At 39.8% G+C, this 21,604-nt stretch overlaps 2 protein-coding genes across 7 annotated transcripts in view; one reads left to right on the forward strand and one right to left on the reverse strand.

Moving 5' to 3' along the window:
- The first annotated feature begins 201 nt into the window (after positions 1–201).
- Positions 202–15,158, forward strand: LOC131941552 (structure-specific endonuclease subunit slx1). Of its 6 annotated transcripts, XM_059300842.1 has the most exons (8): positions 442–1,382; positions 4,699–4,917; positions 5,894–5,945; positions 6,566–6,755; positions 7,310–7,455; positions 14,383–14,583; positions 15,017–15,065; positions 15,099–15,158. In XM_059300842.1, exons 2-7 carry the CDS (start codon positions 4,745–4,747, stop codon positions 15,056–15,058), a joined length of 804 nt encoding a protein of 267 aa, XP_059156825.1. In that variant the 5' UTR covers positions 442–1,382; positions 4,699–4,744; the 3' UTR covers positions 15,059–15,065; positions 15,099–15,158. The 6 variants fall into 6 exon arrangements, with proteins under 6 accessions (XP_059156826.1, XP_059156828.1, XP_059156827.1 ...); XM_059300843.1 differs by lacking the exon at positions 442–1,382 and adding an exon at positions 202–259 and having other exon boundaries at positions 15,017–15,101; XM_059300845.1 differs by lacking the exon at positions 442–1,382 and adding an exon at positions 273–297 and having other exon boundaries at positions 15,017–15,101.
- A 4,694-nt stretch (positions 15,159–19,852) lies between these two features.
- Positions 19,853–21,604, reverse strand: part of LOC131941561 (17-beta-hydroxysteroid dehydrogenase type 6) — a 28,744-nt gene continuing 26,992 nt past the window's right edge. Inside the window, exons 7-8 of the mRNA XM_059300855.1 lie at positions 20,965–21,101; positions 19,853–20,092 (exon numbers count right to left, since the gene is read on the reverse strand). Of these exons, the coding sequence (XP_059156838.1) occupies positions 19,975–20,092; positions 20,965–21,101 (255 nt within the window). The 3' untranslated portion in view covers positions 19,853–19,974. The remainder of the gene's footprint in view (positions 20,093–20,964; positions 21,102–21,604) is intronic.

Raw genomic sequence — 21,604 nt, forward strand, 5'->3', positions numbered from 1 at the left:
GACAATTTTTTTTTTACTCTATTGTCATTTCACTTTATTAACTAATAATAGTCACACTTCTGAGTTTATTAAAAAGCTAAATGGTTGTTTAAAGACAACAGTAGGAATTAAGTATTTTACCCTTAAGATTCTCAATAACTTTTGATATGTCATCCAAGACCATAGACCTAAGGCCTATGCCCTGCCTACCTATTTAAAAGCCCTAAGCATTGGATTGGTCATTTTTAAAAAGAAAAAAAAAACAAGCGGAATCACTCTGGTGAATTTGATATTTAGAAATCTATTTCAGTATTTGAAGTAATATTTAGAATCTAGTAACTACTAGATCTAACTAGAATAACTAGAATGTTTCATCTCTATCTTCTGGATCTAAAACTAGCGATCTATCTAGATCTAGTCAACTAACATTTGCTTGCAGCAATTAAAAGTTATTGGTGAACACCAGGCCTAATTAATTATTAGGCCTATTATTTTTCTAAAACCTAGAATCTAGATCTAGATACTAGATCTAGATTAGTTAGTAATCTGGGTAAATCTCCATTTTAGCGTATTTTATTCGCCGCTTTGCGTACAGCTCCGGTTGAGCGTATTTTATTATTATAAACACAACCGAAACACACAAAAACATTTCGAACACACTAGAACTAGGATTAGAAAAGATCTAGATCTAGATCTAATTTTTTTATGAATGTGTGTTGTAATTAGAACAGGTAAAAACATAAATAAACATTACAGGTCCAATAAAATAGCGGGTGATTGTCGGCGTGAGAAAAATCCCTACACGGTCGAGGGTTCACCGTGAGTTCACATTGACTTTATCTATATAAGTCATAGCCCATAGCTTGGGCAATTGCTATTTGAAATTGTGGTGGCCTCAATGTTGGGGTCATTGTGAGTTCATATATGTTTATTTAGAGTTTAGAGCAATGGGCGTGCGAGATACTTTAAACAATATAAACTTAACCTCCATGATTTTGGTACTTTACCCATCGCCATGGAAATCTTAACTGACACGAACATATTTTCAAGAGTAAAAAAAAAAAAAAAAACTAAATAGTGCACATTCAATACATCCAAATTTGGATTTTTCTCAAGTTTTAACAAAAGTAAATTATCTAAAACTAAAACAAAAAATTCACGAAGAAATAGGCTTAGAGTTTTCCTAACGTTTTTGTGTGTTTCGATTGTGTTTATAATAAAATACGCTCAACTGGAGGTGAACGTGAAGCGGGGAATAAAATACGCTAAAATGGAGTTTTACCAGTAATCTGTTCTAGATCTAGATCTAGAAAGTAGTTTAGATCTAGATTTTCTAGATCTAGAAATGAAATAGATCTAGAATCTATTCTACTACTAGTACTAAGGCTACTATTATTAATAAGGTAATCTATCGTTTTAGGTGCGTAAAATTTACTTGAAAAAATCTGCCGAGGCTAGATTAGATCTATGAGTCTATGATTATAGTAATGTCCGAAAAAGTTGCCTCATTGTTATGTTAAAAAGAAGTTGGCCTAGATCTATAGGGCCTATATATTTATATGCCCTATACTTAACTATACTAATTGACTAATTGTGATATATTTTTATTTGCGTCAAATATTAGGCCCTATATAGATCTAGATAACTAAATAATAAACCAAAATCAATGGCTAAATAAAAAAAATAAAATATAGGCCCTATCAATCTAGATCTAGACTCTAGGCCAGAAATTATATGCCTGGAGAGCAGAGGAGTAACGGCGTGTGTTTATGTGGTGTCTCACATGGTCCTCATGAAGAGAGTTATATATATATTGATACTTGCAATAATTATAGGCCTACAGGGACATCCGTCCGATATATCTTTTAATTTTAAATAAATAATAGGCCTAAATAATAAATATTTTACTAAATAAATTTGAGGATGATACAAATAGTCCAGCATCACCTGCTTGTAGACAAACCATGAAGTACTCTCTGCAAGCCCTTAATACAATTTTTCTCTGAGTGGAGTTTTGTGTTGGTACAAAGTGCAGTCTTGTGGATCAGTGGGGTACGCAGGAATTTGTTACCGTGTTAAGGGGCGCTTCATACAATCATTCATTATAGGCCTACTTTATATTTATATATGTGTGTGTACTCTGTACTGTATATGCCTAGGCACTAATATAAATATATAGCCAACATAACATGATTTTTATACCAGTGTGATAATACATCATAATAGAATCTTCTTAAAAAGGGGTAATTAACTAAAATACAGCACACACATGGCTTGCTAATGTCAATGCTAACCCCAACCCTACTCTAACCATACACCTAACCCTAATTTCTAACCATAAAACTAGTCAAAATTACAATACTATTAACAACCTAACCCACCTATTCTTTTAAGTCTCTAATTGGACATCAGCATCTTGAATCAGCCTCTTATTATTATTCTAGTTTCTATAGGCCTATATAGACCTAGATAGATAACATTATAGATATTATAGATATGGAAACAAATGTTCAAATACCCAGTCTGTACATGCTAGATTTTTCTATTCCCAAAATAGTTCCATAAATCTATTTTAATCATAGCTGCAGTTTTTGCAATGTTAATTATAATTAATTAGGTAGATTAATAAAACAAAATTAAAAGTTAAGATCTTGAAGTCTTGACCTAAATTAAAGATTGTAGAAGAAAAAGTCAATAGAATACAAAACACAGGGATAAAACACTGAAAAAAATCAAGGGAAAAGTCACAAATGTGTATTTGCATAGAATTTGTTAATACTTATATGTATTATGCAAATCAACTTATGATTGATTAAATGTAATGTAAACATGTTTTGTATATTATATGCGTTGGTTGTATACATATTTATAACATGCATAAAAGATTTTCATATAAAGTTTGTAGGATTTAATTTTAATACCATTATAGGCCTACATATAATATTTAATATAATATTTAATAGAATCTAATATAATTTTCAAACCTGCTTGTTTTCAATTGTGTTTGTTAAATACTAAGTTTAAATAAGCATAAATTGTGTTTGTTAAATACTAAGTTTAAATTAGCATAAATTGTGTTTGTTAAATACTAAGTTTAAATAAGCATAAATTGTGTTTGTTAAATACTAAGTTTAAATTAGCATAAATTGTGTTTGTTAAATACTAAGTTTAAATTAGCATAAATTGTGTTTGTTAAATACTAAGTTTAAATTAGCATAAATTGTGTTTGTTAAATACTAAGTTTAAATTAGCATAAATTGTGTTTGTTAAATACTAAGTTTAAATTAGCATAAATTGTGTTTGTTAAATACTAAGTTTAAATTAGCATAAATTGTGTTTGTTAAATACTAAGTTTAAATTAGCATAAATTGTGTTTGTTAAATACTAAGTTTAAATTAGCATAAATTGTGTTTGTTAAATACTAAGTTTAAATTAGCATAAAGTGTGTTTGTTAAATACTAAGTTTAAATTAGCATAAAGTGTGTTTGTTAAATACCAAGTTTAAATTAGCATAAATTGGCATAAATGTGACTTGCTGCCCTCAACTCATTGCAACAATAGTTCAACCATCTTTATCACCTCATTACATAACAAAGCATAGGATCAAAACAGAAAGCAGACAAAGTACAAAGGCTGTCATTGACGCAAAACGTAAACAACACACAATATGGACGGACAAAGCCGACTGAGGAGAAGCCAACCAAGATAAGGCCTACAGCAAAATCATATGCAAACCCAATGATGAGCCAAAATTCATTTTTAGCGCAATTTCCATTCTGGAGAATTGCGTTTATTAACCCGTCATTTCTGGATGGATGGATGGATGGATGGATGAATGTGTGTCCGCAGCTTTAAGTCGTATCTCCTCCTCAACGAAGCAATATCGATGACTAGTTCCAAAAGCAATTATGTTAAGCAAGTTACGAGGATGAACATAGGCCATAAAAATTCCGGGTTTCTTTCATGGATTTCCCAGAAAAGCCAAAAAATCTCGAAAAAAAGCAGTTTTTGGCCCATATCTCGGCAACCAGACCACTTAGCGACTTGAAACATGTACCAATCGATTCCTGTCATAATTTAGAACAATATTGCCGAAGAAAGTTTTCAAAAATATTCTCTCGTTCGGTCACAAATTTTAAAATTACATAAACACCTACAAACCGATTGTTCTTCTAGCTTGAACGCACCCCAACATTATACGTCAGAGCTATTTTTAGATAACATAAGGAAATTGCGCACAAATGTCACTAGACTTTTTTAATTAACTTGTTTAATAATTTTCCACAGCGTATTTAACTAAAGTTGAGGTTGCTATGTACATTATCTTACAGTAATTTAACTTATTATTGTTATTTTCCATAACGCTTTTAAAGTTTAGAAATGTGCACCCAAGAAAATTATCAGGCACATTAATATACACCCAAAATTTTACAATTCTCAACAATTAAATCCAAATATATCATAGAATATTTTTGTGACATTTTTTCTGTGACTTTTTTTTCCAATAAATTTTTCTGTGTTTTTATTTCCCGTGACTTTGTTTCTGTTCACCTAATTAAATTATCTAAACCAGTGGGTAGGTGAGCAAACAGTGTGAAATTTTAAAAAATCACAACAGGAATATTTTGATTTGTGTCTACTTAATCCTGTTTGAGGTAGGTCTATCTCACTGGTCCATCTTTTTGAACACAGTTTTGTAATTAAAATGACCTTTCTCAGACACGGCACTAGACAGTTGACCAAGCACAGCGAGAAGACCGCCACAATGGTCCATGAAGTGGAAGATTTCTATGGCGTGTACCTCCTGTACTGTCTAAACCCCAAGTATAAAGGCAGGACCTACATCGGTTACACAGTCAACCCAAACAGGCGCATCAAGCAGCACAACACTGGCTCTCACGCAGGGGGCGCCCACAGGACCAGTGGCCGTGGGCCATGGTAAGTACTGGGGTAGTGGGACCTTCATCTGTTGGGGTAGTGGGACCTTCATGTGGTGGGGTAGTGGGACCTTCATCTGGTGGGGTAGTGGGATCTTCATCTGGTGGGGTAGTGGGACCTCACATCTGTTGGGGTAGTGTGACCTTCATCTGGTGGGGTAGTGGGATCTTCATCTGTTGGGGTAGTGGGACCTCACATCTGGTGGGGTAGTAGGACCTTCATCTGTTGGGGTAGTGGGACCTTCATCTGGCGGGGTAGTGGGACCTTCATCTGGTGGGGTAGTGGGAACTTCCATCAGGTGGGGTAGTGAGACCTTCATCTGTTGGGGTAATGGGACCTTCATCTGGTGGGGTAGTGGGACCTCACATCTAATGGGGTAGTGGGACCTTCATCTGGTGGGGTAGTGGGACCTCACATCTTTTGGAGCAGTGGGACCTTCATGTGGTGGGGTAGTGGGACCTTCATCGGGTGGGGTAGTGGGACCTTCATCGGGTGGGGTAGTGGGACCTCACATCTGGTGGGGTAGTGGGATCTTCATCTGTTGGGGTAGTGGGACCTTCATCTGGTGGGGTAGTGGGATCTTCATCTGGTGGGGTAGTGGGACCTTCATCTGGTGGGGTAGTGGGAACTTCCATCAGGTGGGGTAGTGAGACCTTCATCTGTTGGGGTAGTGGGACCTTCATCTGGTGGGGTAGTGGGACCTCACATCTAATGGGGTAGTGGGACCTTCATCTGGTGGGGTAGTGGGACCTCACATCTTTTGGAGCAGTGGGACCTTCATGTGGTGGGGTAGTGGGACCTTCATCGGGTGGGGTAGTGGGACCTTCATCGGGTGGGGTAGTGGGACCTTCATCTGGTGGGGTAGTGGGACCTTCATCTGGTGGGGTAGTGGGACCTCACATCTGGTGGGGTAGTGGGACCTGGTGTGTAGCATGTGCTAGTTTTGTAATGCTCATGTTGCTGTGTTTTTTGACAGGGAAATGGTTTTGATCATTCATGGCTTCCCCAATGATGTGTCAGGTCTCAGGGTATGTTAGACTTTCTGAGACTTTCTTTTTTTTCTCTAATTCATTCACACAGTCATGTACTCAGTACCTGATCATTCTTACAGTCATGTACTCAGTACCTGATCATTCACACAGTCATGTACTCAGTACCTGATCATTCACACAGTCATGTACTCAGTGCCTGATCATTCACACAGTCATGTACTCAGTGCCTGAACATTCATAGTCATGTACTCAGTACCTGATCATTCACACAGTCATGTACTCAGTACCTGATCATTCACACAGTCATGTACTCAGTATCTGATCATTCACACAGTCATGTACTCAGTGCCTGATCATTCACACAGTCATGTACTCAGTGCCTGATCATTCACACAGTCATGTACTCAGTGCCTGATCATTCATAGTCATGTACTCAGTACCTGATCATTCACACAGTCATGTACTCAGTACCTGATCATTCAGTCATGTACTCAGTACCTGATCATTCAGTCATGTACTCAGTACCTGATCATTCAGTCATGTACTCAGTGCCTGATCATTCAGTCATGTACTCAGTACCTGATCATTAATCTCAAACTGATCTAGTGAGATGAGTGTTATCAAAAAGTCAAATGTTTCTTATGTTGTGTCTTTAGTTTGAGTGGGCGTGGCAGAACCCAGAGAAGTCCAGAAGACTGAAGGGTGTCCCAGCTAAACGCTCTAAAGAGTCGGCGTTCCAGTTTCGCTGGCGCGTGGTGTGCAACATGTTGCGGACAGCGCCATGGAATGGTCTGGCACTCACTGTCAGGTGGTTGAAGCAGGAATATCAGCAAGACTTTCCTGTAGGTATGTCATGTAGGTTTTGTTGCTAGTCCATCTATGTGATGTAGGTTTTGTTGCTGGTCCATCTATGTCATGTAGGTTTTGTTGTTGGTCCATCTATGTGATGTAGGTTTTGTTGCTGGTCCATCTATGTCATGTAGGTTTTGTTGCTGGTCCATCTATGTGATGTAGGTTTTGTTGCTGGTCCATCTATGTGATGTAGGTTTTGTTGTTGGTCCATCTATGTGATGTAGGTTTTGTTGCTGGTCCATCTATGTGATGTAGGTTTTGTTGTTGGTCTATCTATGTGATGTAGGTTTTGTTGTTGGTCTATCTATGTGATGTAGGTTTTGTTGCTGGTCCATCTAACACTATGTCCCCCATCAGCCCACCCCTCCCCCATCAGCCCACCCCTCCCCCATCAGCCCACCCCTCCCCTATGAGCCCACCCCTCCCCCATCAGCCCACCCCTCCCCCATCAGCCCACCCATCCCCCATCAGCCCACCCATCAGCCCACCCATCCCCCATCAGCCCACCCCTGATTTGATCTACCTGACAATGTACCTTGTCCACCCAGGCTTAGAACCTCCGCTACACATGCCAGTGGTTTACGGGCCAGTGGTCAGCAAGAAAATCTCCAGCCAGAAAACCTTGCAACCCTCAACTGTGCCCAGCCATGCGGAACTCAACAGGTCATGTGCCATCTGCTACAAGGACATCCAGGTGGGGACACATTCTCTCAGGGACATTCAGGTGGGGACAAATTCTCTCAGGGACATTCAGGTGGGGACAAATTCTCTCAGGGACATTCAGGTGGGGACAAATTCTCTCAGGGACATTCAGGTGGGGACAAATTCTCTCAGGGACATTCAGGTGGGGACAAATTCTCTCAGGGACATTCAGGTGGGGACAAATTCTCTCAGGGACATTCAGGTGGGGACAAATTCAGGGACATTCAGGTGGGGACAAATTCTCTCAGGGACAATCAGGTGGGGACAAATTCAGGGACATTCAGGTGGGGACAAATTCTCTCAGGGACATTCAGGTGGGGACAAATTCTCTCAGGGACATTCAGGTGGGGACAAATTCTCTCAGGGACATTCAGGTGGGGACAAATTCAGGGACATTCAGGTGGGGACAAATTCTCTCAGGGACAATCAGGTGGGGACAAATTCTCTCAGGGACATTCAGGTGGGGACAAATTCTCTCAGGGACATTCAGGTGGGGACAAATTCTCTCAGGGACATTCAGGTGGGGACAAATTCTCTCAGGGACATTCAGGTGGGGACAAATTCTCTCAGGGACATTCAGGTGGGGACAAATTCAGGGACATTCAGGTGGGGACAAATTCTCTCAGGGACATTCAGGTGGGGACAAATTCAGGGACATTCAGGTGGGGACAAATTCTCTCAGGGACAATCAGGTGGGGACAAATTCAGGGACATTCAGGTGGGGACAAATTCTCTCAGGGACAATCAGGTGGGGACAAATTCTCTCAGGGACATTCAGGTGGGGACAAATTCAGGGACATTCAGGTGGGGACAAATTCTCTCAGGGACATTCAGGTGGGGACAAATTCTCTCAGGACATCCAGGGGGGACAAATTCTCTCAGGGACATTCAGGTGGGGACACATTCTCTCAGGGACATTCAGGTGGGGACAAATTCTCTCAGGGACAATCAGGTGGGGACAAATTCAGGGACATTCAGGTGGGGACAAATTCAGGGACATTCAGGTGGGGACAAATTCTCTCAGGGACATTCAGGTGGGGACAAATTCTCTCAGGGACATTCAGGTGGGGACAAATTCTCTCAGGGACATTCAGGTGGGGACAAATTCAGGGACATTCAGATGGGGACAAATTCTCTCAGGGACATTCAGGTGGGGACAAATTCTCTCAGGACATCCAGGGGGGGACAAATTCTCTCAGGGACATTCAGGTGGGGACAAATTCAGGGACATTCAGGTGGGGACAAATTCTCTCAGGGACATTTAGGTGGGGACAAATTCAGGGACATTCAGGTGGGGACACATTCTCTCAGGGACATTCAGGTGGGGACAAATTCTCTCAGGGACATTCAGGTGGGGACAAATTAAGGGACATTCAGGTGGGGACAAATTCTCTCAGGGACATTCAGGTGGGGACAAATTCAGGGACATTCAGGTGGGGACAAATTCTCTCAGGGACATTCAGGTGGGGACAAATTCTCTCAGGGACATTCAGATGGGGACAAATTCTCTCAGGGACATTCAGGTGGGGACAAATTCTCTCAGGGACATTCAGATGGGGACAAATTCTCTCAGGGACATTTAGGTGGGGACAAATTCTCTCAGGGACATTTAGGTGGGGACAAATTCTCTCAGGGACATTTAGGTGGGGACAAATTCTCTCAGGGACATTCAGGTGGGGACAAATTCTCTCAGGGACATTCAGGTGGGGACAAATTCTCTCAGGGACATTCAGGTGGGGACAAATTCAGGGACATTCAGGTGGGGACAAATTCTCTCAGGGACATTCAGGTGGGGACAAATTCTCTCAGGGACAATCAGGTGGGGACAAATTCTCTCAGGAACATTCAGATGGGGACAAATTCTCTCAGGGACATTCAGATGGGGACAAATTCTCTCAGGGACATTCAGGTGGGGACAAATTCAGGGACATTCAGGTGGGGACAAATTCTCTCAGGGACATTCAGGTGGGGACAAATTCTCTCAGGGACATTCAGGTGGGGACAAATTCTCTCAGGGACATTCAGGTGGGGACAAATTCTCTCAGGGACATTCAGGTGGGGACAAATTCAGGGACATTCAGGTGGGGACAAATTCTCTCAGGGACATTCAGGTGGGGACAAATTCTCTCAGGGACAATCAGGTGGGGACAAATTCTCTCAGGGACATTCAGGTGGGGACAAATTCTCTCAGGGACATTCAGGTGGGGACAAATTCTCTCAGGGACATTCAGGTGGGGACAAATTCTCTCAGGGACATTCAGGTGGGGACAAATTCTCTCAGGGACATTCAGGTGGGGACAAATTCTCTCAGGGACATTCAGGTGGGGACAAATTCTCTCAGGGACATTCAGGTGGGGACAAATTCTCTCAGGGACATTCAGGTGGGGACAAATTCTCTCAGGGACATTCAGGTGGGGACAAATTCTCTCAGGGACATTCAGGTGGGGACAAATTCTCTCAGGGACATTCAGGTGGGGACAAATTCTCTCAGGGACATTCAGGTGGGGACAAATTCTCTCAGGGACAATCAGGTGGGGACAAATTCTCTCAGGGACATTCAGGTGGGGACAAATTCTCTCAGGGACATTCAGGTGGGGACAAATTCTCTCAGGGACATTTAGGTGGGGACAAATTCAGGGACATTCAGGTGGGGACAAATTCAGGGACATTCTGGTGGGGACAAATTCAGGGACATTCAGGTGGGGACAAATTCTCTCAGGGACATTCAGGTGGGGACAAATTCTCTCAGGGACATTCAGGGGGGGACAAATTCTCTCAGGGACATTCAGGTGGGGACAAATTCAGGGACATTCAGATGGGGACAAATTCTCTCATGGACATTCAGGTGGGGACAAATTCAGGGACATTCAGGTGGGGACAAATTCTCTCAGGGACATTCAGGTGGGGACAAATTCTCTCAGGGACATTCAAGTGGGGACAAATTCTCTCAGGGACATTCAGGTGGGGACAAATTCTCTCAGGGACATTCAGGTGGGGACAAATTCTCTCAGGGACATTCAGGTGGGGACAAATTCTCTCAGGGACATTCAGGTGGGGACAAATTCTCTCAGGGACATTCAGGTGGGGACAAATTCTCTCAGGGACATTCAGGTGGGGACAAATTCTCTCAGGGACATTCAGGTGGGGACAAATTCTCTCAGGGACATTCAGGTGGGGACAAATTCTCTCAGGGACATTCAGGTGGGGACAAATTCTCTCAGGGACATTCAGGTGGGGACAAATTCTCTCAGGGACATTCAGGTGGGGACAAATTCTCTCAGGGACATTCAGGTGGGGACAAATTCTCTCAGGGACATTCAGGTGGGGACAAATTCTCTCAGGGACATTCAGGTGGGGACAAATTCTCTCAGGGACATTCAGGTGGGGACAAATCTCTCAGGGACAATCAGGTGGGGACAAATTCTCTCAGGGACATTCAGGTGGGGACAAATTCTCTCAGGGACATTCAGGTGGGGACAAATTCTCTCAGGGACATTTAGGTGGGGACAAATTCTCTCAGGGACATTCAAGTGGGGACAAATTCAGGGACATTCAGGTGGGGACAAATTCAGGGACATTCAGGTGGGGACAAATTCAGGGACATTCTGGTGGGGACAAATTCAGGGACATTCAGGTGGGGACAAATTCTCTCAGGGACATTCAGGTGGGGACAAATTCTCTCAGGGACATTCAGGTGGGGACAAATTCTCTCAGGGACATTCAGGTGGGGACAAATTCTCTCAGGGACATTCAGGTGGGGACAAATTCAGGGACATTCAGGTGGGGACAAATTCTCTCAGGGACATTCAGGTGGGGACAAATTCAGGGACAATCAGGTGGGGACAAATTCAGGTGGGGACAAATTCAGGGACATTCAGGTGGGGACAAATTCTCTCAGGGACATTCAGGTGGGGACAAATTCTCTCAGGGACAATCAGGTGGGGACAAATTCTCTCAGGGACATTCAGGTGGGGACAAATTCTCTCAGGGACATTCAGGTGGGGACAAATTCTCTCAGGGACATTCAGGTGGGGACAAATTCTCTCAGGGACATTCAGGTGGGGACAAATTCAGGGACAATCAGGTGGGGACAAATTCTCTCAGGGACATTCAGGTGGGGACAAATTCAGGGACATTCAGGTGGGGACAAATTCTTTCAGGACATCCAGGTGGGGACAAATTCAGGGACAATCAGGTGGGGACAAATTCTCTCAGGGACATTCAGGTGGGGACAAATTCAGGGACATTCAGGTGGGGACAAATTCTTTCAGGACATCCAGGTGGGGACAAATTCAGGGACATTCAGATGGGGACAAATTCTCTCAGGGACATTCAGGTGGGGACAAATTCTCTCAGATCATGTGCCATCTCTTATTTTGTGCACTATGCCCCCCCCCCTCCCCATGGTATGGTCCCAGCAGACAGATCTCTTGTAGAGATGTAGCCACCTTTGATCCTCTTCATTAAGGACATTCCATCAGACCATCTCAGAAAATGTTTAGAATCAAATCAATTTGTTGCCACCAGGAAATGTTTACATCAGTTTCCTAGAGTAAGAAAGATTTTATGATGTGTCTAAGTTTGTTTCCTAGACTAAGAAAGATTTTATGATGTGTCTAAGTTTGTTTCCTAGACTAAGAAAGATTTTATGATGTGTCTAAGTTTATTTCTTAGAGTAAGAAAGATTTTATGATGTGTCTAAGTTTATTTCTTAGAGTAAGAAAGATTTTATGATGTGTCTAAGTTTATTTCCTAGAGTAAGAAAGATTTTATGTGTCTAAGTTTATTTCTTAGAGTAAGAAAGATTTTATGATGTGTCTAAGTTTGTTTCCTAGACTAAGAAAGATTTTATGATGTGTCTAAGTTTATTTCTTAGAGTAAGAAAGATTTTATGATGTGTCTAAGTTTATTTCTTAGAGTAAGAAAGATTTTATGATGTGTCTAAGTTTATTTCTTAGAGTAAGAAAGATTTTATGATGTGTCTAAGTTTATTTCCTAGAGTAAGAAAGATTTTATGATGTGTCTAAGTTTATTTCTTAGAGTAAGAAAGATTTTATGATGTGTCTAGGTTTATTTCTTAGAGTAAGAAAGATTTTATGATGTGTCTAAGTTTATTTCTTAGAGTAAGAAAGATTTTATGATGTGTCTAAGTTTATTTCCTAGCTTAGGAAAGATTTTATGATGTGTCTAAGTTTATTTCCTAGAGTAAGAAAGAGTTTATGTTGTGTCTAAGTTTGTTTCCTAGAGTAAGAAAGATTTTATGATGTGTCTAAGTTTGTTTCTTAGAGTAAGAAAGATTTTATGATGTGTCTAAGTCCCTAGAGTAAGAAAGATTTTATGATGTGTCTAAGTTTGTTTCTTAGAGTAAGAAAGATTTTATGATGTGTCTAAGTCCCTAGAGTAAGAAAGATTTTATGATGTGTCTAAGTTTATTTCTTAGAGTAAGAAAGATTTTATGATGTGTCTAAGTTTGTTTCTTAGAGTAAGAAAGATTTTATGATGTGTCTAAGTTTATTTCTTAGAGTAAGAAAGATTTTATGATGTGTCTAAGTTTATTTCCTAGAGTAAGAAAGATTTTATGTGTCTAAGTTTATTTCCTAGACTAAGAAAGACTTTTTGGTGTGTCTAAGTTTATTTCCTAGACTAAGAAAGATTTTATGATGTGTCTAAGTTTATTTCTTAGAGTAAGAAAGATTTTATGATGTGTCTAAGTTTATTTCCTAGAGTAAGAAAGATTTTATGATGTGTCTAAGTTTATTTCCTAGAATAAGAAAGATTTTATGTGTCTAAGTGTATTTCTTAGAGTAAGAAAGATTTTATGATGTGTCTAAGTTTATTTCTTAGAGTAAGAAAGATTTTATGATGTGTCTAAGTTTATTTCTTAGAGTAAGAAAGATTTTATGATGTGTCTAAGTTTATTTCTTAGAGTAAGAAAGATTTTATGATGTGTCTAAGTTTATTTCTTAGAGTAAGAAAGATTTTATGATGTGTCTAAGTTTATTTCTTAGAGTAAGAAAGATTTTATGATGTGTCTAAGTTTATTTCTTAGAGTAAGAAAGACTTTATGATGTGTCTAAGTTTATTTCTTAGAGTAAGAAAGATTTTATGATGTGTCTAAGTTTATTTCTTAGAGTAAGAAAGATTTTATGATGTGTCTAAGTTCATTTCTTAGAGTAAGAAAGATTTTATGATGTGTCTAAGTTTATTTCCTAGAGTAAGAAAGATTTTATGATGTGTCTAAGTTTATTGCCTAGAATAAGAAAGATTTTATGATGTGTCTAAGTTTATTTCTTAGAGTAAGAAAGATTTTATGATGTGTCTAAGTTTATTTCTTAGAGTAAGAAAGATTTTATGATGTGTCTAAGTTTATTTCTTAGAGTAAGAAAGATTTTATGATGTGTCTAAGTTTATTTCTTAGAGTAAGAAAGATTTTATGATTTGTCTAAGTTTATTTCCTAGAGTAAGAAAGATTTTATGATGTGTCTAAGTTTATTTCTTAGAGTAAGAAAGATTTTATGATGTGTCTAAGTTTATTTCCTAGAGTAAGAAAGATTTTTTATTAGATGAATTTTTCCAGCATGCAGAAAATGTTTTGAGCTGTCTGAATTTTTCCAGCAGGCAGAAAATGTTTTGAGCTGTCTGAATTTTTCCAGCAGGCAGAAAATGTTTTGAGCTGTCTGAATTTTTCCAGCAGGCAGAAAATGTTTTGAGCTGTCTGAATTTTTCCAGCAGGCAGAAAATGTTTTGAGCTGTCTGAATTTTTCCAGCAGGCAGAAAATGTTTTGAGCTGTCTGAATTTTTCCAGCAGGCAGAAAATGTTTTGAGCTGTCTGAATTTTTCCAGCAGGCAGAAAATGTTTTGAGCTGTCTGAATTTTTCCAGCAGGCAGAAAATGTTTTGAGCTGTCTGAATTTTTCCAGCAGGCAGAAAATGTTTTGAGCTGTCTGAAGCCGTGCTGTAAGATGGTTGCCCACCTGACCTGTCTGGCCGGACACTTCCTGGATGACCCGGCCAGACTTCTGCCAGTGGAGGGCAAGTGTCCGTCATGCCAAGTTGGCTTGCTGTGGGGCGAGTTGATCAGACAGAAGAAAGGTTGTCACACAAACTTGTCCAGCATTCAGGTCTGTCCTCACCTGCTTTTTATTTACTCACTAGATCTCTAGTTTATTACTCTCTAAACTTGATGTACTCTCTAAACTTGATGTACTCTCTAAACTTGATGTACTCTCTAAACTTGATGTACTCTCCAAACTTGATGTACTCTCTAAACTTGATGTACTCTCTAAACTTGATGTACTCTCTAAACTTGATGTACTCTCCAAACTTGATGTACTCTCTAAACTTGATGTACTCTCCAAACTTGATGTACTCTCTAAACTTGATGTACTCTCTAAACTTGATGTTCTCTCTAAACTTGATGTTCTCTCTAAACTTGATGTTCTCTCTAAACTTGATGTTCTCTCTAAACTTGATGTACTCTAAAAATTTGACGTACTTGTAAAAAACATGGTATGTCTAGATGTCCCAGTAATATAGGCTGTCTGTGTCCTGCAGGATCATTTAGCTCCACTCAGTGAGGGGGATGATAGCAGCTGACCAACAGGTGACAAACAGCTGACCAACAGCTGACCAACAGGTGGCCAACAGCTGACCAACAGGTGGCCAACAGCTGACCAGCATGTGGCCAACAGCTGACTAGCAGGTGGCCAACAGCTGACCAGCAAGTGGCCAACAGCTGACCAACAGGTGGCCAACAGCTGACCAGCATGTGCCAACAGCTGACCAACAGGGGGCCAACAGCTGACCAGCATATGGCCAATAGCTGACCAGCAAGTGGTAGTACTACTATTACACAAAGTAGAAGAATCAGTGGTGACCAAAATGAAAGCTGCCTCCCATCAATTACAGCCATGGACAACTTTTGTTTGTTTGTTTGTTTGTTTGTTTGTTTGTTTGTTTGTTTGTTTGTTTATCACTTGAACATTAAGCAAAACCACAATTTATGCCTTGAAACCATTAAATACAAATCTATATATATATTTATATATAAGTATATAAACTTGTATAACCACTCATTACATAGGTTCTATGAATCTAGACTTAAAACAAAAGTTGAAACCAACCCCCTCCCCCACCCTAATGACAAAATCTTGGCTCTGCCACTGATAAGAAGCCTAATGGTGTCCGCTGAGCTTATCACAAAATCTTGGCTCTGCCACTGATAAGAAGCCTAATGGTGTCCGCTGAGCTTATCACAAAATACTAAGGCACAACAAATGACTGAGATTTTTTTTTTTAACTCAAACTTTCAGTCAGTTGAGATGACATTTTATTTACAATGTATAGGCCAAATGTTTAGGTACAGCCCAATGTTTTTGTTTAGGTACAGCCCAATGTTTTTGTTTAGGTACAGCCCAATGTTTTTGTTTAGCCAAATGTTGTTTAGGTACAGCCCAATGTTTTTGTTTAGCCAAATGTTGTTTAGGTACAGCCCAATGTTTTTGTTTAGGTACAGCCCAATGTTTTTGTTTAGGTACAGCCCAATGTTTTTGTTTAGGTACAGCCCAATGTTTTTGTTTAGGTACAGCCCAATGTTTTTGTTTAGGTACAGCCCAATGTTTTTGTTTAGCCAAATGTTGTTTAGGTACAGCCCAATGTTTTTGTTTAGCCAAATGTTGTTTAGGTACAGCCCAATGTTTTTGTTTAGGTACAGCCCAATGTTTTTGTATAGGCCAAATGTTTAGGTACAGCCCAATGTTTTTGTTTAGCCAAATGTTGTTTAGGTACAGCCCAATGTTTTTGTTTAGGTACAGCCCAATGTTTTTGTATAGGCCAAATGTTTAGGTACAGCCCAATGTTTTTGTTTAGCCAAATGTTGTTTAGGTACAGCCCAATGTTTTTGTTTAGCCAAATGTTGTTTAGGTACAGCCCAATGTTTTTGTTTAGCCAAATGTTGTTTAGGTACAGCCCAATGTTTTTGTTTAGCCAAATGTTGTTTAGGTACAGCCCAATGTTTTTGTTTAGCCAAATGTTGTTTAGGTACAGCCCAATGTTTTTGTTTAGCCAAATGTTGTTTAGGTACAGCCCAATGTTTTTGTTTAGCCAAATGTTGTTTAGGTACAGCCCAATGTTTTTGTTTAGGTACAGCCCAATGTTTTTGTTTAGCCAAATGTTGTTTAGGTACAGCCCAATGTTTTTGTTTAGCCAAATGTTGTTTAGGTACAGCCCAATGTTTTTGTTTAGGTACAGCCCAATGTTTTTGTATAGGCCAAATGTTTAGGTACAGCCCAATGTTTTTGTTTAGCCAAATGTTTAGGTACAGCCCAATGTTTTTGTATAGGCCAAATGTTTAGGTACAGCCCAATGTTTTTGTATAGGCCAAATGTTTAGGTACAGCCCAATGTTTTTGTATAGGCCAAATGTTTAGGTACAGCCCAATGTTTTTGTATAGGCCAAATGTTTAGGTACAGCCCAATGTTTTTGTATAGGCCAAATGTTTAGGTACAGCCCAATGTTTTTGTTTAGGTACAGCCCAATGTTTTTGTTTAGCCAAATGTTTAGGTACAGCCCAATGTTTTTGTTTAGCCAAATGTTTAGGTACAGCCCAATGTTTTTGTATAGGCCAAATGTTTAGGTACAGCCCAATGTTTTTGTATAGGCCAAATGTTTAGGTACAGCCCAATGTTTTTGTTTAGGTACAGCCCAATGTTTTTGTTTAGCCAAATGTTTAGGTACAGCCCAATGTTTTTGTATAGGCCAAATGTTTAGGTACAGCCCAATGTTTTTGTATAGGCCAAATGTTTAGGTACAGCCCAATGTTTTTGTTTAGCCAAATGTTTAGGTACAGCCCAATGTTTTTGTTTAGCCAAATGTTTAGGTACAGCCGAAAAGTCACATGACTTTTGTACATTTATCCAGTTCTAATGTTTACATTTAACCTTTAGGTCTTGTAACAATTTACTGAGTTTTTGTGTACCATAACTTCATGGTCTTTTTACTTCTTGTCCCATAACTCACACTCATGTCCCATAACTCACACCCATGTCCCATAACTCACATGTCCCATAACTCACATTCATGTCCCATAACTCACACTCATGTCCCATAACTCACACTCATGTACCATAACTCACATTCATGTCCCATAACTCACATTCATGTCCCATAACACACACACACACATGTCCCATAACTCACACTCATGTCCCATAACTCACTCATGTCCCATAACTCACACTCATGTCCCATAACTCACACTCATGTCCCATAACTCACACTCATGTCCCATAACTCACACTCATGTCCCATAACTCACACTCATGTCCCATAACTCACATGTCCCATAACACATACTCATGTCCCATAACTCACATGTCCCATAACACACACACATGTCCCATAACACATACTCATGTCCCATAACTCACATGTCCCATAACACACACACATGTCCCATAACTCACACTCATGTCCCATAACTCACGTCCCATAACTCACATGTCCCATAACTCACATGTCCCATAACTCACACATGTCCCATAACACACACTCATGTCTCATAACTCACACTCATGTCTCATAACTCACACTCATGTCTCATAACTCACACATGTCCCATAACTCACACTCATGTCTCATAACTCACACATGTCCCATAACTCACACACATGTCCCATAACTCACACACATGTCCCATAACTCACACTCATGTCCCATAACTCACACTCATGTCCCATAACTCACATTCATGTCCCATAACTCACATTCATGTCCCATAACACACACTCATGTCCCATAACTCACATGTCCCATAACACACACACATGTCCCATAACTCACACTCATGTCCCATAACTCACGTCCCATAACTCACATGTCCCATAACTCACATGTCATGTCCCATAACTCACACTCATGTCCCATAACTCACATGTCCCATAACTCACATGTCCCATAACTCACACTCATGTCCCATAACTCACATTCATGTCCCATAACTCACACTCATGTCCCATAACTCACACACTCATGTCCTATAACTCACACTCATGTCCCATAACTCACATGCCCCATAACTCATACTCATGTCCCATAACTCACACATGTCCCATAACTCACACTCATGTCCCATAACTCACATGTCCCATAACTCATACTCATGTCCCATAACTCACACATGTCCCATAACTCACACTCATGTCCCATAACTCACACTCATGTCCTATAACTCACACTCATGTCCCATAACTCACACATGTCCCATAACTCACATGTCCCATAACTCACATGTCCCATAACTCACACTCATGTCCCATAACTCACACTCATGTCCTATAACTCACACTCATGTCCCATAACTCACACATGTCCCATAACTCACACTCATGTCCCATAACTCACACTCATGTCCTATAACTCACACTCATGTCCCATAACTCACACACATGTCCCATAACTCACACTCATGTCCCATAACTCACATGTCCCATAACTCACACTCATGTCCCATAACTCACACTCATGTCCCATAATTCACCATCTGATATCTTTAAAGAAAAAAACAACCAATGCTTAGCTTCAGGATGTAAGAAATATTTGTAATGACTCATTATATTTACAAAATCTTGAGTCTTGCGGTAAAAACTGAGCATAAATGACCATATTGATATGATTTTACTTTAATATAACTGTAAATTAGAATATATCTGTCAAATCCAAGTTGATAAAATGTTCCAGGTATTTATGTACAAACTTTTCTTGTCCCCAATTGTGAATGTTTTCAACTTTTAGCTGGTCTTGTCAGTTACATGCATACACTTACATTATTATTTACGCATACAAATTACATTACATACATATTAGTTTATAATGATTCATTCATACAAATTACATGAGGCCTACTTACAATGTTCCCTCTACGGGGGAAAAGCTAGTGTGCAAATCAAGTGCGTGGCAGCGCAACTGCACAGCTTAGAGGGAACATTGCCTACTAATTATTTTGTGGTGCAATTTACAGTTAAATATGATCTACTTATACAATTGAAATGACATTTATTCATACAAATACATATTTGCTCATACAAATGATATAGTTCCCTGTGAAATTGATATGACATAATTGTCTAAAGCTGCTTTCATATGAACTTCATTGTTTATCAAATGTACCAATAAAAATTATTGAAATAAGAAATGTTTTAATAAAGTCTAATACAATCTATTGTTTCAGACTGAGTTTTTTTTAAAACTAATAATGTACCCTGTAACTGTACCCTACAACTGTACCCTGTAACCACTACTGTAACTACTTAACAACTGTACCCTACAACTGTACCCTGTAACTACCCTACACTTGTAACTACAACTACCCTGTGACTGTACCCTACAACTTTACCCTACAACTGTACCCTACAACTGTACACTGTAACTACCCTACACCTGTAACTACAACTACCCTGTGACTGTACCCTACAACTGTACCCTACAACTGTACCCTATGCCGTTGTTCCAACTCTTTAAGATTTCTTATCTCTTGTAAAATTTGGAAGCTTGAAGTTGAACTCCCCAGGGAGGGGTGTGCGTGGTGTTTTGGGGCTCCTGTTTTTTCTTGACTCGGGTTGGATGACAGGGAACCTTTTAAAAAGAATAATATCAAGTGGCAGCGTATGTGAATAATATCAAGTGGCAGCGTATGTGAAGAATTGTATCGTAGCAGCATATGTGAATAATTGTATGGTAGCAGCATATGTGAATAATTGTATAGTGGCAGCATATGTGAATAATAGTATGGTAGCAGCATTTGTGAATAATTGTATAGTGGCAGCATATGTGAATAATTGTATAGTGGCAGCATATGTGAAGAATTGTATAGTGGCATCATATGTGAATAATTGTATGGTAGCAGCATATGTGAAGAATTGTACAGTGGCAGCATATGTGAAGAATTGTATAGTAGCAGCATATGTGAAGAATTGTATGGTAGCAGCATATGTGAAGAATTGTATAGAGGCAGCATATGTGAAGAATTGTATAGTGGCAGCGTATGTGAATAATTGTATGGTAGCAGCATATGTGAAGAATTGTATGGTAGCAGCATATGTGAAGAATTGTACAGTGGCAGCATATGTGAAGAATTGTATGGTAGCAGCATATGTGAAGAATTGTATGGTAGCAGCATATGTGAAGAATTGTATAGTGGCAGCATATGTGAATAATTGTATAGTAGCAGCATTATGTGAATAATTGTATAGTAGCAGCATATGTGAAGAATTGTATAGTGGCAGCATATGTGAAGAATTGTATAGTGGCAGCATATGTGAATAATTGTATAGTGGCAGCGTATTTTGTATGTGAATGACCATATAAAGTCTGACCTGACAGCTGGCAGTGACCACTGACATGACAGCTGGCAGTGACCACTGACATGACAGCTGGCAGTGACTACTGACATGACAGCTGGCAGTGACTACTGACATGACAGCTGACAGTGACACTGTTCCACTAACCTGGCAGCAAACAGCTTGTCTGACCACGTGACCGGCAGGTTGCTGATGACGAAGGCACGGAGTCTGTACTTCCAGTACGGCACGTAGCGGTAGCTGGGGTGCTCAGCACACACCGCCTCAACCATGTTGTCAACCACCTACAGTAAAACAACCATGTTGTCAACCACCTACAGTAAAACAACCATGTTGTCAACCACCTACAGTAAAACAACCATGTCAACCACCTACAGTAAAACAACCATGTCAACCAACTACAGTAAAACAACTATGTCAACCACCTACAGTAAAACAACCATGTTGTCAACCACCTACAGTAAAACAACCATGTCAACCACCTACAGTAAAACAACCATGTCAACCACCTACAGTAAAACAACCATGTTGTCAACCACCTACAGTAAAACAACCATGTCAACCAACTACAGTAAAACAACTATGTCAACCACCTACAGTAAAACAACCATGTCAACCACCTACAGTAAAACAACCATGTCAACCACCTACAGTAAAACAACCATGTCAACCACCTACAGTAAAACAACCATGTTGTCAACCACCTACAGTAAAACAACCATGTTGTCAACCACCTACAGTAAAACAACCATGTCAACCACCTACAGTAAAACAACCATGTCAACCA

Source organism: Physella acuta, unplaced genomic scaffold (genome assembly GCF_028476545.2).
Source record: "Physella acuta isolate Inbredline_101_S28 unplaced genomic scaffold, ASM2847654v3 ptg000365l, whole genome shotgun sequence".
Taxonomy (NCBI): domain Eukaryota; kingdom Metazoa; phylum Mollusca; class Gastropoda; family Physidae; genus Physella; species Physella acuta.

Coding starts and splice junctions, on each gene's coding strand:
- LOC131941552 (XM_059300843.1), top strand. CDS start 4,745: ATGGTCCATGAAGTGGAAGATTTCTATGGCGTGTACCTCCTGTACTGT. Junction 4,918..5,893: donor ACCAGTGGCCGTGGGCCATG/GTAAGTACTGGG, acceptor GTTTTTTGACAG/GGAAATGGTTTTGATCATTC. Junction 6,756..7,309: donor TCAGCAAGACTTTCCTGTAG/GTATGTCATGTA, acceptor TTGTCCACCCAG/GCTTAGAACCTCCGCTACAC.